Here is a 17530-nt window from a genome sequence, read left to right as displayed (position 1 = left end):
GTGCCAAGAAGAGCTGAGGCCTGCCAGGACATTACATGGGCTGCATAGGATTCTGCTCCTGTCCTGCGTCTAGCTAAACACAGTTTGATATGGGGGGAGGCACAGGTTTTCACCACCCATAGATGAAATGGTCCTGGCGCTAGGGTGTTATGGTAGGAACACAAGCATTGCTCAGCGCGGTATTGTAAGCACAACCTCTCGTCACCACTGTGAGTTCTCCTGCTCTTGTGTGTCTGGTGTGTCCATTCCAATGCGCGTCACTCATGTTACCAGCTGATGGTCTGACACCGTGTCGCCCATGCGTCAACCGTTTGGCTGCGTGTGTCTGTGCCACGAACCCATTCCAAAAGTGGTGGCAGGGTGAAACAGACTGGCAGTGGAGAAAGCCAGGGCCAATAGAACAGCCTTTGTGGTAAATGAACAGGATTTTTTTTGTTTGTTGTTAGACTAAGCTTGGCTTCTCTATGCGGTCTAGAGATGCTCTTTGACCTGTTTTTATATTTCCTGCCCTGAAATGACAGAGCTGAACTTCCTGCACTCTGAATACTGAAATGACAGAACTGATATTTCAGAAATGACAACTGCAATTCCGGTTCTATTGGCTAATATTTACCAGTCAAGGCCTATCCTATCATTGCAGTTGAAGACACGGCTTCAATGATTTCGTTAAATCATTTGTTAGAACATTGAGAAAGAGCCTGGGTTGTGGCGATTTGGTGTGCCGCAAACTCTGTTCGGCTTGCTCCAAGTGGTAAATGTCGTACTTGCATTTAACCACTTAGCCTAGAACTTACCTGTTCAGATAGTCATAGGGGAAATTGAAGAAACTGTGTGAATTCATGGCTGCATATGCCTATTGAGTGAACAGTGTGATATGAGAACATGGAAATGAGATTCGTGCAGAACCATTGACCAGTTTAATTAAGTACCAATCGGGTGTTATTTGCTAATGACTGGTTGGTTGTTTAGCAACAAAACCGACGTTGGCACAACTTTGGGGCTAAACAGACTGGGTTGGCATAGATTGTTGACAACATGTAAACTATATTCCGTCTCCAATGTTTATTGACAACGGATGCATTGGCACATGGAGCGCTTGTCTCACATACGTTGTTACAGTTGTTGGTGAGCTTGCTAGGGAATTGTAGCCATATTAGCATTGACATGAAAATCAGCCAACACCTCAAAACAAGACACGTGACGTGGTCATCTAACCCATCTACAACGCCTCTATCACACAGACAGTGTTTTTGCGCGAAATGGCACGAGGCATCTTCCTCTACGCATACATTTTGAGGCATATGTTCAGTAAATCCAGTGTCCGCGCCACACTGAACGTACTACAACTGCCTCTGCGTCGCAATGCTGCAAGGCACACGCAGCGTTCCATTGGAAATGAATGTATTTCTGGTGTACCAAAATTGCAGAGAGTCTGTAGGTGTGATCGAGGCGTCAGTCTCACGAAAAGTGCACAGACGCAGTGTGTCACCCGTTGAGCTATAGAAGAGAGGCGCATACAGATCTTATCCCTGCGTGATCACTAAATAATGGTGTATGTTCTCATATCGAAATTAATGACTGAGCACAGATGGCACCCCGACGCGTCCTACAAATAGAATATCAGAGTTCAGAGCGTGATATCAGACGCTTCGTCCAATATCAGGTGTGACAGCTGTGAGCAACCAGCCACATCCCCCTAACCAGACATTAGCCAACACAGCCACTTCTCTCCGTCCGTTCCTGCTGTGTATCTCCGTCAGTTTGAAAATGGTATTTAGCCGTGTTGGCAAGCTGGGGTGTGCAGACAGTGATGGAGTTTCTGTTGCATTTTGTTTTAATTATTGGAGCGGCTCAGAGTGCGAGCGAAGTGGACACGTTTAATTTCGCCTGTAAGAACAAACAGACCAGCCTGACGAGGATTCGCTGTCACGCAGCCTCTGAATGCCGCTGCCATTGACAGGGATGCAAACTCGTCGCTTTAAGGCGATGTTTACCGTTTTGATCTCAAAATTGGTCATCCACGCGAATCACGTGGAATTGTAAAACAATCGTGGGGGGGGGCAGCAGAGTGTATCGCCCATTGCGCTATAAGAGAGGAGCGAACAGCTCTTGTCCCTGTGTGATCACTACCGTCTCTCTAAATTAATGACCGCACAGAATGCATCCCTGCATGTCCTACAAATAGAATATCGGAGCTCAGAGCCTGATGTCAGAAATGTCATATCAGAACGCTTCATCCAATATCAGCTGTGACAGCTGTGAGCAGTCAGCCGCATCTCCTAACCAGCCATTAGCCGACTCAGCCGCTTGTCTCCGGCTGTTCTTTCTGCCCATCTCCATCAGTTTAAAATGTTTATTTAGCCGTGCTGGGGTGTGCAGACGGGGTTTGGGTTTCTGTTGTTACAATTGTTTAAATATTGGAACGGCTCACAGTGCGAGTGAAGTGGATCTGTGTCTTTTCATTTCGCATGTAAGAACAAGCAGGCCGTTTTTATATCATTTTATAAACCATGTAGCGAGCCCCTTTAAACTACTCACGGGTTGCAAGTGAGAAGGGGTGTGTAGGAGGGAGAGTGTGTAGGCTGTGTGAAGTTGTCTGAGGAGTAGGTTAAAGATGGGCCAAGTGTGTGTGCCCCTTACTGCCGATATGAAAATGCAGATCATTGTGCATTTCTATTCCTTACTACATTCCTCCTGCCCAATCGCAGATATGCCTTTGGATATGAGCAAATCAGCTATTTTCTGCAGTAGCTGTTTCTATTATGCAGTAATATGTGTGAAGTTAAATTCAAGGGACAGGTTTTTGTGCAAAATGTATAGAAAACGGGAACAGGCAGACAGGGAGGGAGGGGGAGGGGGTCCTCTGTATCGTGATACTTTCCAGGTAGTATGAAAGTATATATTATAAAGACTGTATTTACTACTGGGGTGGCAGGTAGCCTAGTGGTTAGAGCATTGGGCCAGTAACCGAAAGGTTGCTAGATTAAATCCCCGAGTTGACAGGGTAAAAATCTGTCTTTCTGCCCCTGAACAAGGCAGTTATCCTACTGTTCCCCCGGTAGGCCATCATTGAAAATAAGAATTTGTTCTTAAAACCTGTTGTGACTAGTGGGCAGTATTTTCATTTTTGGAGAAAAAAAAGTTCCCGTAGTAAACAGGATATTTTGTCAGGACAAGATGCTAGAATATGCATATAATTGACAGCTTAGGATAGAAAACACTCTAAAGTTTCCGAAACTGTAAAAATATTGTCCATGAGTATAACAGAACTGATGTTGCAGGCGAAAGTCTGAGAGAAATCCAATCCGGAAGTGCAAATGCTTGTCTAGCTTTTGCTGTAAAGCATATTTTGAAAATCTGAGATGACAGGGTGATTAACAAAAGGCTAAGCTGTGTCTCAATATATTTAATTTGTGATTTTCATGAATAGGAATATTTTCTAGGAATATTTATATCTGTTGCGTCATGCTAATTAGTGTCAGGCGATGATTACGCTCCCTCATGCGGGATGGGGAGACACTATAGGTATTAACTGACTTGCCTTGTTAAAGGTAAAATAAAATACCGTAAGTCGTTCTGGATAAGAGCATCTGCTAAATGACTCAAATGTAACGCATCTTCAGTAAAAATGTTATTGTGACAACCCCACTCTTAAAATAGGAACATTTTCTTGCTATTTACTCAGATTTTCTGTGCAAAGATTTTGGTCCCCCCTTTTTTTTGACCCTCATCAGTTTGCGTCCCTGAAGGACAAGGGAGTAGGCAACAGCACAAACAGATCTGGGACCAGGGTAGTTCAGGCCTAAGTCGAGGTCAAAGCCATTTGGCGTGTAATACAGAGTAAAGCCAGGACTTCTCGTTAGTATTGTGGCAAGGAAACACATGGTTTTAACCTCTTTAGGAAAACAGCCCTCATGTTGTCATCCAAGCTATAGCACACAATATTGTATATGCTGCAGGTTTTTAAAGGACCAAAGAGTTTCGTCTGCTTCATGTAAAAAATAAAAAATAATATTAAAAAAAAATTGGTGATGGAAAAAAATACCACAATACAGTTATTGTCACAGCCCCCAGAGGGTGTTGCACAGGGTTAGGTTTACCACTGGATTTGTTGGTAAAATGTTTGTTGTGGGTCTGCTTGTCTGTTGAGGGGTATTTGTAGGGTTTTAGTTGGTAATAGGTTTAGTGGGCTTTGGTTTGTCAGTAGCTTAATCTGTTTAGTGAGCTGTGTTACTGTGTGTGAGTCTTTTGTCTTGTGTAGGGCTTGGACAGCAATCCGTTTACTGAGTTAGGTTTGAGTATCTCAGTTATGATACGTCTGAGAGGGAGGCACATCTGCTGATCATGCTCCTCTCATTATGTATGTGCGACGCAGTGACAACCCCTCCTCTCTTCCCCTCTGCTCTGCCGCAGTCAAGCCATAATGCAGCCCCTGTGACTGGGATGTCTGATAGCCCTCGGTACACTAGAAACACACACGCGCACACATGCTCCTACACTCTGTATACATACACTCACGCTGGATATGGTGGCGTCTTGTCACTGAGTGGTACATTCGCTCTCTGCGTTAATGTTTTCTCTTTCCCCATCTGTACATCAATGATATTATTCTATCGATACGGTCTCTCCCTCTCGCTCCTGAGATCAAATCCCAAAGCAGATTCACTCTGTCCACATAGACCCCCCCCCAGTAGATCACCTGCCTGGTGTCCACGGACCGCGCTGATTCAACATGTAGGATCTGTAATAGATGAACAGGTAATAACGCCCGATATTCTGTGGACGGCCACCAGTCGCTCACTGCCGACATTCCTGTTGGTCCGCCTTCCCTCTTAAAATGCTGCCTTTCTTCCTCCGTTCCTCCCTGTAGGTTTCATAGCTTTCACCAATCCAACTCGTGTCAGATCAGTGATGACTTCAAGGAAGGATTTTCAAGCATTTTCAAAGTATAAGAAACACAGCCGCCTTCTCAATCCTTTCTGACTTCATTTTGATTTACATCAAATGATATTTCTTAACTGTGGTTTGGGTACAGCTTTCTGTGATCGTCTGGCTGCTTTGTGGACCTTTTTGTTCATTCGGCGCTGTTGGTAGATTGTCTAAGAACCATGATTGGCTGCAGATATGGTGACCTCTTAACTGTGTGATGAGCTGACCCCCAACAGTGTGGGGCCAATCAGAATGTCTAACCCAGAACCAGGGCCAGCAGACCTGGGTCAAATGCTTTCATGCTTGAGCTGAGCTTAAGTATTCCTGCCTGGTACACTGTTGTTTCATGTTAGTTTCAAGTTAGTTTGTGTCCGGCTGCTACTCCTTGGCATCAGGCTGATGGCGGTGCAGGATTGCTTGTTAGGACACAGACGAGGCACATGCATGACTCAGCCCTCACACACGTTGTAGAGATGTACACAAACACTCTTGCACCTCTTCACAGATGTACTAAATGCAAGCGCGAAGATGTGGCTTACACATACACACACACACACGGTGTGCAGATTAGAGGAATTAAGTGAGTGTGCTGGCGCTAGGGCTGACCTGCTCCGGATGATCGTCTTTGGCAGTGCTGATGAGATTTTGGCCCTCGCCCCACAGCCACTGTAAGCAGATTAGCTCACCCACTGAAAGGTGAACGCTGAACTGCCACACACACACTTGTCCACACCAGCGTGTGTGTGTGTGTGGGAGAGCGGGGATTACATCATCTGACATGGGCATCTCTCCATCATGTTCAGAACAGGGCTACGTCACATGACAACTTCAGTTCCACTTTGTTCTCTTCACTCTCCTCATGGCATAGTTTGATATGTGTTTTAGAGTTGATTTCAATAAATCTCTTTTTAAATTGCTGCTGTGAGCGGGTAGACCGAATAGGAAATTAACATTAACAAACCAATTAGAATGTCTGGTGGAGGTGTTCTGTTTGCACGTTATGTGGTAAAGATATGACGATGCCATGTCATGGTTTATATTAAATTTTTAATGGTCTTCCCTTTTTGGTTTTCCTTCATGCTATTCCTAATCTTGTATATTCGTACATGTGAATAGGCCTCATTCCTCCTATACTGAACTACTAGCTGTGTAAGTGCTGCTGTTGTGTACTGCTAAACCGAAGTTGCATTGTATCGCGTAAAGGGGAGCCGCTCAGTTGCCTACCCGCAGCTCTATCTGCTAAGCCTGTGTGTGCGTGCCAGCCATGTTGGACAGTGTGGTGTTGTGATTTGGTGAGTGATGTCTCTCTCTTTGTCTCCAGCAGCGTTGGGGATTTGACGAGCGCGGCCCATTGCAATGCAGACATGGCCACGGCTATATCGTGACAGAGGGACATGGTGAGTGCCATACATACACACACACACACACAGACAAGCCGTTGGACTGCAGGGGGTTGAGAGGGAGGAGGGGGTGAGCATTAGCCTGGTGAAGCAAGAGCTGGGGGATGGAGAGGAGGGTGAGCAGCACAGGGTTGGATGAGAGGAGAGGTAGAGAGTAAGTGGTTGGTAGAGGGAGCACATCCAGTTTTCCTCCATCTTTGTCCCTGAGGCACAGACCCTAGAGGCGGTACAATGTACCTTACTCCCTGTAGTTAGCTCAGTCAGTCGGTCGGTCGGTCAGTGGCTCAGACAAACATGTGCCTTGGCCTCTCTCTGTGACATTGGCTCAAATGCGCCTGCGGATTTCTGGGTATCTAGATTAGAACGCAGAATGGAGATCTTAGAGTTCAGCCTCGTTCTTTCCAAGGCATGCGCTTGGACTTGGGGCCATCCTCTATGAAAGCAATACAAGGACCTAGTTATGAGAATGGTGATTTCAAAACAAGATTGAGTTGCCTGTCCACCGAACAGCGGTTCCCTGGAATGAGTCCCTGACGTTAACAATAATCAATTTCCTCGAAGAAAATTGGCAACAAAGAACTGTATGTTCAGAAGTAAAAGCCTAATTATTCTCCTTCATCCTTGAACCAAGTCTGAGTATATATATTTTTTTTGTACCCAGAGTATGTAATACTCGCCAGGAATTAAGGGATAGTTGGCTTTAAAATAAGGTTTTAGGTTATTTTAGTCTTACATAGGTTGTCATTTCATCCAAACCATTGGTTATTTAGCAATAGCCAGAATCTCCTGGCTAGCATTTTCTGGCGCGTGTTAGCAATGCTAGTGGAAGTGGACTATCAGTTAGCGGTGCATTATAGCATTGGCTCCTCTTAAAGTCCCAAATCACCATTATTATCATTTTGGGCTTGGTGAAAAATGTTAAAATATGCTAATTTCGATCAAAAAAAGAGGATGTTTTAGACTCTAGCTTTCATGTCTGACTCATTCTGAATGAAGTGTTTTCAGTCTCATCTTAGACCTGGCGGTTAATGACTGCGAGCAACCTTTTACATACATACATACATGCACATACACACACACTGAGCCTGGCCAGAGGAGAGTAGGAGTGTGTCATCCTCCCGAGGGCGTGTCAAGCTCCTTGCGCTCAAACTGTGGTTTTAAAGTTCACCGGGACTGGAGGTGACACCGATGACATTTGTCAAGACTGACAGCAACCGTTAGCCAGTGAAACGGTTTGGTGTGATGTTAGTTTGGAAGAGGATCATAATGTATGTCACCCGACTTTTATTGTAATTTTTTTTGCAGCCAACCAGTTAATGTCCCTGGCCTCTATTGAAATGTGAGCATTACAGATGTAAAATCAGCTGAAATCCAAGGTTTCTGCCTTGAGTAGACAGATCGGGAAGGAGGTTGGATGGGCCGACCGGCAGGCAGGCAGAAAACACACTGACCGAGGCTTTGCAGAATGACTTTGCCCTGTCTGTGTGAAGAAGAAGAACCCACCCAGGATTGTCTTGAATCTGAATCTGGCCCATTTTGTTCCATGTGTAGCACTCTTCTACTCTTCGGTAATACATTGTTATTATGTGTGTACATTTGTACGCGTGTGTGTGTACTCATACGCATGTGATAAATGCATACAGGTTTGTGTCTGGTGGGACCGCCAGTCTTTAATCCTGAGATTTTGGCTAGGCTTAGTTTGCATGTGTGTGTGTGTGTGAGCCTTTGTCCCTGCAGGCAGCCAAGCACAGACCCAACACAGAGAGAGGGGGAGGGGGAGAGAGAGGGAGGCTATATCCTCACTACAGGAGGGATGGAGGGAGGGGGAGAGTCTCACTGATCAGTAGTGGCTTTGCTTCAAAATGGAATTTACATAGTATGGCTGGTAGATGCTGGTGGGCACAGAGAGGGTGTGTGTGTGTAGCCTACGTGCATGTGTGCGTGTCTACTGTGTGGTCCGGAGAAATGGTTCCTTCAGAAAATGGAGATCTGTGTTTTTGAAACATCGGAGTGTACTTCTGGATCCATATTTTCCATTCATGCGTGCCTATTGCGTAACCACCACCAGGTTACATGCACTCTCTGAGATTTGTTGGTTAGACTAATTCTATCCAGCACCCTCCCTTATTCAGGACATTTCCGTAGTACGCAGTACGTCCAGGGGGAGACTTCACACAGTTGCATGATGTTTATCTGGTTTTCAGTAGGATAAAAAGACCTGCTTTGGTGTCTTCGCGGCGGGTTGATGTGGAGCCCTCGTCAAGGTCAATTTGAGAGCGCTCGTCTCCTTGCTGGGAATATGGAAATGAGTGCTCTTTGAGAGAGGGAATGTTGCAACGCTTTGCACAGCCCTCCAGCAATGCAAAAAATAAATGTGAGTGGATGGTTTCGCTCTCTCGTTGACTCTCTCCCGCTCTCTCCCCGCTCGCTCTTCTTCATTGACTCTGTTTCTCCCCCTCTCTCGCTCACACGAACAGTTACACAGAGAACGCTGTTAGAGTAAACAACAAGCGGTTGCAGTTCATACAGGGCATTTAAGAAGACACATTAGCTATTAGCATGGAGCCCCTGTGGCACCACAGCAAAGCAGACTGCTGGAGAGGGTCTGTTCCGTCTTGTCTGTGTGAATGGCTCTCTGTTGTTGAGCTGGGCTGATAGTTTGTTTAAATTCTTCCAATTAGTTGCTGTGACCGCTGGACTGAGACGAACCGGCTAGTTATCGGTGAGAGATGATGCCGGTGGGTGAGAGCCTGTCCCTTTCCTCCTCGTCTCCCTCGCTTGCTCCTCCTCTCTCTCCTCGTTCTCCCGCTTTTCGTCTTTGTCTCTTTCTAACCTTCTTTCAGTTCCACTCCTCTTTCTCCCTCCATATGACCCTCTCCCTTTCTCCCCTCCATATGACCCTCTCCCTTTCTCCCTCCATATGACCCTCTCCCTTTCTCCCTCCATATGACCCTCTCCTCTTTCTCCCTCCATATGACCCTCTCCCTTTCTCCCCTCCTTTCCCTCTCCCTTTCTCCCTCCATATGACCCTCTCCCTTTCTCCCCTCCATATGACCCTCTCCCTTTCTCCCCTCCTTTCCCTCTCCCTTTCTCCCTCCATATGACCCTCTCCCTTTCTCCCCTCCATATGACCCTCTCCCTTTCTCCCCTCCATATGACCCTCTCCCTTTCTCCCCTCCATATGTCCCTCTCCCTTTCTCCCCTCCTTTCCCTCTCCCTTTCTCCCCTCCTTTCCCTCTCCCTTTCTCCCTCCATATGACCCTCTCCCTTTCTCCCTCCATATGACCCTCTCCCTTTCTCCCCTCCATATGTCCCTCTCCCTTTCTCCCCTCCATATGACCCTCTCCCTTTCTCCCTCCATATGACCCTCTCCCTTTCTCCCCTCCTTTCCCTCTCCTCTTTCTCCCTCCATATGACCCTCTCCCTTTCTCCCCTCCATATGACCCTCTCCCTTTCTCCCCTCCATATGACCCTCTCCCTTTCTCCCCTCCATATGTCCCTCTCCCTTTCTCCCCTCCATATGACCCTCTCCCTTTCTCCCCTCCTTCCCTCTCCCTTTCTCCCTCCATATGACCCTCTCCCTTTCTCCCCTCCATATGACCCTCTCCCTTTCTCCCCTCCATATGACCCTCTCCTTCTCATACTGTCTCTCTCACCATCATCAAATAAAGTGCCTGCGATTTTGGCCTGTTTTCTGGTCCACTGCAGAGAGGGGCATTAGCCAAGGTACCTTGACCTGACCCGGCCGAGTAAAGGCTCCTGCTGCACTGATCTGTAGTCAGGGGTTGTTATGTCCTGCCCTGGCGCTGGCGCTGGGCCTGAAACGGTATCGTCCCGTTATTTAGTCCATCTCAGACCTCACAGGCCAGGGGAGGGAGTAGATAACGCTGGTGCATTCTTGCGTACTCTCTCTGTGTGTGTGTGTGTGTGTGTGTGTGTGGGGTCGGTCGATGTTTGAATGAGGCTGGTTGGGGGGGGGGGGGGTTGTGGTCCCTCTGCCTCTTTCCCAGTGTGTCTCCGTGTGTGTGTGGGGGTGGGTGCTTGTCTGTGGAGCGCCACGGTTCGCTCAAACACTCCCGAGTTGTGTTGGGAGTCGTTCAGATTCAGACACCAGTGGCGTTGCCATGGTGACCGTGTGGGTGCATGCTCGTTAGTGAAGTGTAATGTCTCGGTCTTTCTCTCCCCGGCGCAGAAGCTCAACTGACTCCAATGCCTCTGCCGGTGCTTACCGCACTCGAGTGGTGGAATGGAAACAGTTTTTTCTCTCTTAGACTCTTCATGGCCTTATACAGACATGGGTCTCTGCCTTTTTGAATATCATGAACATACTGTGTTAGGAGAGGGCAGAAGCCTTGCCTAGGCATACTGGCCTGGGTTGTGTTCATTAGGCACAAAGTGGATAAACGCTCCAGTGAAACGGAGCGCTACCGTCTGAACTTGTCCAATAAGATATCTTATGTTTTCCGTTGCACTTCTTTTTCAAACGGCGTTCCCTCATGAACACAACTCTGTGATATAGCTCTTGTCATTGTGTAGCCGATGGACACACCAAGCCCACGTGTCTGCCGGTTAGAAGTGTTTTGTGATGATGTGCTCTAATGAACAGAACCCTGTTTTTTTTGTTTTTCTCAGTCATCGTTGGGAGAGGTAGAGCCGGTCAAGGCTTGCTGCTGGTGAGCTCACCCTTCTCTTTCACAACCTCCCAACCAGACTCCTCTCTTTCTGGGTTTTGATTACCACATTCCCCCCCCCCCCCCATGAGTAATGTGTCCCGCTGCATACCCAGGAGGGCACGGATGTGTCAGATATAGCAGGACCCCCCCCCCACACACACACACACACACAACCTGACTCGCACACTCCGATACTGAGCCTGTTACGTGGAGATGTGCTCCCATTGCCGGGCCGTATTCATTAGTGCACATCATAGCTAAATGTAGCAAGACACGGAAAGTGGTTTTTTTGCAATGAAAATAAGGGTTTCTTATTGGTTATCTTAATAACTACAGGCTCCCCGTTTTCAGTCCGTTTGCTTCCGTTTGATGTCTAGCGAAAAGCACCCTGGTTTCTTGAGTCCGATCTCATCCTCGTCACTAGATTTCGCGTATGGTTTGCACGTCAAGCTAGGAGGGCTTGTTGATCTAGTTTATTGGGTAGTGTACGGCACATTTAGAACCTTTTTAGTCCTCTCAGAAGCCAGAACCAAATATATATCTTTTTTTTTTTTTTTTTTTTTGGGGGGGGGGTTGAGTCTTTGTGTTTTGGTGTTTGTGGCCAAGCTGAAGTTTCAGCCGTAGTTTAATTTGGGTGATTCTCTCACGGGATTCAGTCTCCTACCCTTTAGCCAGAGGGGGCTTATGGAACCACTTGCATCATCGTGACCTATCCTGAATATGTTATGCTATCTTGACAGTGCAGCTTTATGGAGGAGTTTTCTCAGAGGACAGGGAACTGTCTCGTGATGGTGATTCTGAGGAAAAATGGCCCGGAGGAGGAAGAGGATGACACGCCAAGCAAGGTTACACAGGAGATATAGGCCTCTCTATGTCCGTCCATACTAGCATCCCACTTGGACTAAAGCCATGCATTAGGATTGAATACTTAGTAGAATGTTCGTGTGGCTATTCAACCAGAGCCTCTGTCTGTGTTTCTCAACCCCTGGTCTATGATACTGTTGTCCTGTCAGTTGGTGGACCGGTCAGCAGTATCCAATGCTATGGAGCGGTGCAAAGTCGAACCAAGTAAGCGGTCATGATTGGTTTAGTTGTCAATGTCACCCGCTTGTTTTGAGTGACGCGAACCATCTAAGGAGATGTTATAATTCCAGGGTTGCCTGATACAACGGGTGGCCTTCCAAAACATGCACACATTGTGAAGTTTCTTAACATTTTCTCCTGTTTTTCTTTTTTCCTTCCCTCCACCCCTGTCTTTACCAGTGTGCCCAAGGACTGTGAGAGCTCCTTGAGGAGACTCCAGGCACACAGCACCTCACACGTACTGACATCCAGATGATGCTGGAGGTGCAAGAGGAAAGAGCAGCAGAAAACTTTAGCCGGAAAGAGCGCGTCAAGAAGGAGCGGGACGAGGCAGGCCCAGACAGTGGCCGAGCCAATAGCCACATTAACCCCTCCTCTAATAACCACAGCCCCGCCCCTAACTCCGCCCTTGCCGGCACAGGCCACAGGAACACCCGGGCCAAGGCCACACCCTCGGCCAGCCTGCACCAGCACTTGACTCCGTCCTCTGTCTCCCTGGGATCGCCGTCAATGCATTCCAGCAATCCCAAAGTGAGGAACTCCCCATCGGCTAACACGCAGAGGTGAGCTGGGTCCTTGTCTGCTATTATGTCTCTCTCTTGGCTTGTTAAAACAGGGGAGCAAATCAACTTTTAAGGACAAATGATCCTCCATCCCCGCTTGACAACCTGTCAATTCCACTGCATAATGAAATGAGTTTAAATGCCTTCCACATTGTCTCAAAAGCAATCGGGCTGCGTATCTCAGAAGATTGCTAGAGACCATCTCAACGTGGTTCCTGAGATGTTTAACACTTCTCCAGGCGTCATGAGATCGGACAGTCTCTGCAATAGAGACGACCTAGAACGAACCCTTTGTCCTTCTCTGATTAAGACCACCATGTTGCCTGCCATGCCGTCTGACTCTCCGTTCTGTGTTGTAGTTTATAGCGTGGTATTTATTGAATCCGGTCTCGCGGTTGGATCTAAGTCCTCCGCTCCTAAACCTGCTAAGAGATCAGGCAAGCTCAGATCTGGCATTCTGTATGAGGTTACACGACGACCAGACTTTGGGGAAATACTCTGGCCTATTAAAGCTTAACCTAGTGCAGCAGGTCCTGGCTATGCGTGAGCCCTGGAACAGTGACCTGAGTGTCTCCACCCCGCAGCTGCCTCTCTGCCAGCCCATCCCGGCCCGGCCTGTGCTGACTCAGGCCCTCTGGGGCTAGTATAAAAGCTGCAGCTGCACTGCCAAAGCCCTGCTGGGGCCCATCTCACAGTAGGCACGCCGGCCATATTGGCCTAACGTTTGGATTTGGATCCATATTGGCTCCGGTTTTGGCTGTGAGGCCATTTTGGCTGGGTTTTTAGAAGAGTGCTAGGGCTTATGTTTCACTGCTAGCTGGGAAGGGAAAGCTGTAGAGGAAAGCTCCGTTTTAAACGGAGGATTGACTGGGGCCTGGTAGGACCCTGTTTGGATCTTGTTGTTACTCCCATTGAGTGCTGTGACGCTGCAAGTGAACGATTTTTTGATCTGTCCGTGGACTTTTAGCCCAGTGCAGTGGTCATGCTAAACGTCGTACCACCAGCAATGGATTCCGGCAGTGTTCTCGAGCTACGTTAGTGTGTGGTCAGACCAGAGACGGAAGAGGAAGCGATGGTTCAATGAAAGTCCATGAACTAAGTAGACCAGACCCAGCTGTTATTGCTTTGGTGTCTATAGAAGAGACTTCCAGTTAAGTAGACCGGAACTGACAAAACATTTTTCAATGCCTGAGTGAACTATCTTCATTTATCCGCCATCTTTGGTCTGACTACCCCTTCTGTATCAGTTGTGCTTTCTTGTGTTAGGTTCAACTACCCCTTTCTCCTCCGACTTCATCGTGTCGGCTACAGAGCAGCCCCCTTTCCCCTGCTTTATCCATGTGTAACTGGTCTCCATGGCAACGAGGCCGAGTTGTGTTCCTGTCTCTAGGTTTCGGCCCAGCACAGGGAGAAATAAGGCTGTGTACTTAAAGTGCCTACTTTAACAAGGCACCGATTATATATTAACACTCCCCTCCACCTCCCCTGCTGTTCCCAACTCTGTCAACAAAGAAAGGGTGAGGACTGGAGGTGGCCGTGTTTACCCTTTATTAGTCACACACCTGTGTGCGTCATGCCTCCCCGGCCAGGATCTGGGCTGTGTTCATTAGGGCACGCAACAGAAAATGAAAATAAATGTTTCTTATTGGACAAGTCCATGGAGTCCCGCCCTGTTTTAGTCCATTTTCTAACGTATTGGTGCCTAATGAACATGACCCAGCTGCTGTTTTAAGAGTGCTGCTTTCTCAGGGTGGGGAGCTGCCATGTGCCTCCCTCAGCCTCTGGGAACTAGTCTCAGCCGTAGTACTTTCCCGTCTGTTCTCGCTGCAACGTTTATGTAAGAGAATATTAACGACTCTTCTGTGATTTCTCATGTGATGTTGATAATGACCGCGGTTGGTGGTTTGATGTAAAGAATGGGTGTATTAGTTTCTACTGTTAAGCGCATGTGATAAGACTTGCTTTTGGCATATTTTTTTTGGGGGGGGGGAGCAGCAATGACATTGTTTGATGTCCCCCCACTAACCCTGGTTGTCTCCTCTCCATCAGCAGTCCCAAACAGAAGCAGGAGGCCATGGTGCGCTCTCCACCCGTCATGTCTCCCTCCAGCGCCGCCCAGATGGACTCAAAACTACCCAATCAGGGAAAGCCAGGGGGAGCGGGAAGCCAATCGCAGCCCTCGCCCTGTGACCCCAAAACTCTAGGCCCTAAGGGGCCCATAGGGAGCCTAGGACTAAAAAACGGACAAGGCCTGATTGCAGGCAACGGGGCCAAGGGCAAAATGAAGAGGGAAAGAAGCACTTCGGTGGAGTCCTTTGAGCAGCGTGACACGGGGACGTCCAACAGCGAGGGGGACCAGAAAGGTAAGGCCGAGCCCTCCCCTACAACTAGTGATGGTGCCATCGACAGGTTTAGTCTGTCAAGCCAGGGTAATAATCGACATCCTCTGGCACCTACAGTATCACTACATCATAATAGTCTCATGGGGCCCGATTCAGAGTTGCCGATATGCACATGCTGCTCTTACTGTCACGTAGGTCATTTTCCACAGAATCTCAAGGCATTTTTTTTTTGTTTTTCACCTTCAACATCACCTTGCTGTTGCACCTTCTTCTCAACGGTCCGCCATGACATCAACTAGTCAGAGGGGTGAACTCAGTGTCAAAATACAAGGACTAGGTCTTGGATGTTGAAGTGCGATTTATTAACTCATGATATGGCGTTGTCTGAGTGGGCTTGTGTCAGTGGGAGTGTATTTATGGTCTGTCTGTGTGGGGTTTACTCTCTGTGATTTGTGACGGATGTCGTGTCCTTATAAGATGGCTCCCAGGCTTATCTGGCATGTCACGATGGCCCCCAGGACCCCAGAGGGAATGGCATTAGTCACACTATTCTTGATAGCTGTCGCCCTAGTAAGAGGGAGCATGTGTGTGTATATAATATATATGTGTGTGTGTTCCTCCTCTGTGCTGGCTGTAGTGCTGCATTAAGACATCCACAACCCTGTTTATCCCCTGGTGGAAAAAACTCTGTGTGGGCTGGAGCCTTGGAAGAAACCATTTCACTGTGTTAAAAGGGGTGTCCAGTCATTTTCCCCTTAGTATTTCCGTTTCACTGAGACCTCTGGTGGTTACAACTGAGATTGTTGTTACTGAGCAGGATCTGGTTCTACTTCTTTCATGATATGAAATCATATAAATGTGAACAGTATTTTTCTTCAGTATTGAGCCTACCACAACTAGATATTTTATAGATGAATTAAAATGACAACCCTTAGTAAAAAAAACAACAGAAATTTAGTGTGGTAAATGGTAAAAGCATGTGAGAACATGTGTATGGGTGTAGTGTATATTAATAAAATACACTGTCCCAGAATACCCTGCAGACACGTCAGTTTGATTCCTTAGTGTTAATGTAGATTGTTAGGTAATTGTTGATTTTTATTGACATGCTTTAGGTATGTGCCAGTGGCCATTTTGTTTGTGGCATGTGCATCTGATGGAGCATGTGGATCATTCTGCACAGGGAGCTTCCACTCCATGTCCATCTTCAGCTAACACACACACACACACACACACACACACACACACACACACACACACACACACACACACACACACACACACACACACAAACCTCCCCACCTCATAAAGTTTTCCGGCTCTATGCCTCAGGGCCTTCAGTGCACTGCTCACAGCTGCTTGCCTGGAGGGGCCCACAGGTTTGGGTCTGGCGGTGGGGACAGAAGGTTTTGCAGTTCTGAAAGTGAGTCGTCTGGTGTGTCGACACTGCACACTCCTAGTGATGTGTGAGACTGACTTTAAAGTATACATACAACTGCGGACCGGGAGCTTTTGTAGGGATGCAGATTAAGCCCAGTCCTGGACTAAAAGTTTTTTGAAATGTAGACTTATTGGAGAGCCTCCGTTAAGCATGTTGCTTTAACCCGGTAGGCCAGTTGAGGACAAGTTCTCATTTACTACAACTCATTTACAACTGCGACCTGGCCAAGATAAAGCAAAGCAGTGCGACAAAAACAACAACACAGAGTTACACATGGGATAAACAAACACAGTCAATAACACAATAGAAAAATCTGTATACAGTGTGCAAATGAGGTAAGGAGGTAAGGCAATAAATAGACCATAGTGGCGAAGTAATTAGAATTTAGTAATTAACACTGGAGTAATAGATGTGCTGATCAGGGTGTGCAAAAGAGCAGAAAAACAAATATGGGGATGAGGTAAGTAGTTGGTTGGATGGATGGGCTATTTACAGATGGGCTATTTACAGCTGAAGCGATCGATAAGCTGCTCTGACTGCTGATGCTTAAAGTTAGTGAGAGAGATACAAGTCTCCAACTTCAGGGATTTTTGCAATTCGTTCCTGTCATTGGCAGCAGAGAACTGGAAGGAGAGGCGGTCAAATGAGGTGTTGGCTGTGGGGATGACCAGTGAAATGTACCTGCTGGAGCGCGTGCTACGTGTGGGTGTTGCTATGGTGACCAGTGAGCTGAGATAAGGCGGCGCTTTACCTAGCAAAGATTTATAGATGACCTGGAGCCAGTGTTTTTGGCGACAAATATGAAGCGAGGGCCAGCCAATGAGAGCCTACAGGTCAGTGGTGGGTAGTCTATGGGGCTTTGGTGACAAAACGGATGGCACTGTGATAGACTGCATCCAATTTGCCGAGTAGAGCGTTGGAGGCTATTTTGTAAATTAATCCAGGGGTAGGCTTAATCTGGGTCAGGGAAACCATCCTTTTTAAAGTTTAAGATGCTATTATTAAATGAGGGACTGTGTGTGACACATTTTGTGCGTGTTTGGTTGTCTACATGTGAGACTTTGGGGTAAGAGGTACAGGGTCATATTCGGTAGGCACG

The 17530-nt window shown here is 47.3% G+C and overlaps 1 protein-coding gene across 5 annotated transcripts in view; it reads left to right on the top strand.

Moving 5' to 3' along the window:
- LOC135543591 (B-cell CLL/lymphoma 9 protein-like) overlaps window positions 1-17530 on the top strand; it is a 109795-nt gene that overhangs the window by 78468 nt on the left and 13797 nt on the right. For 2 of the 5 annotated variants that reach the window (XM_064970976.1, XM_064970975.1), the window contains exons 3-4: window positions 6251-6326; window positions 14698-15011. In XM_064970976.1, coding sequence (XP_064827048.1) covers window positions 6286-6326; window positions 14698-15011 — 355 coding nt within the window. In that variant the 5' untranslated portion in view covers window positions 6251-6285. Of the gene's footprint in view, window positions 1-6250; window positions 6327-12265; window positions 12649-14697; window positions 15012-17530 lie in introns of all 5 variants that reach the window. The other 3 variants (XM_064970974.1, XM_064970972.1, XM_064970977.1) reach the window with 3 other exon arrangements.

Source organism: Oncorhynchus masou, chromosome 7 (genome assembly GCF_036934945.1).
Source record: "Oncorhynchus masou masou isolate Uvic2021 chromosome 7, UVic_Omas_1.1, whole genome shotgun sequence".
Classification (NCBI taxonomy): domain Eukaryota; kingdom Metazoa; phylum Chordata; class Actinopteri; order Salmoniformes; family Salmonidae; genus Oncorhynchus; species Oncorhynchus masou.
This window is presented reverse-complemented; position numbering and strand designations above follow the sequence as displayed.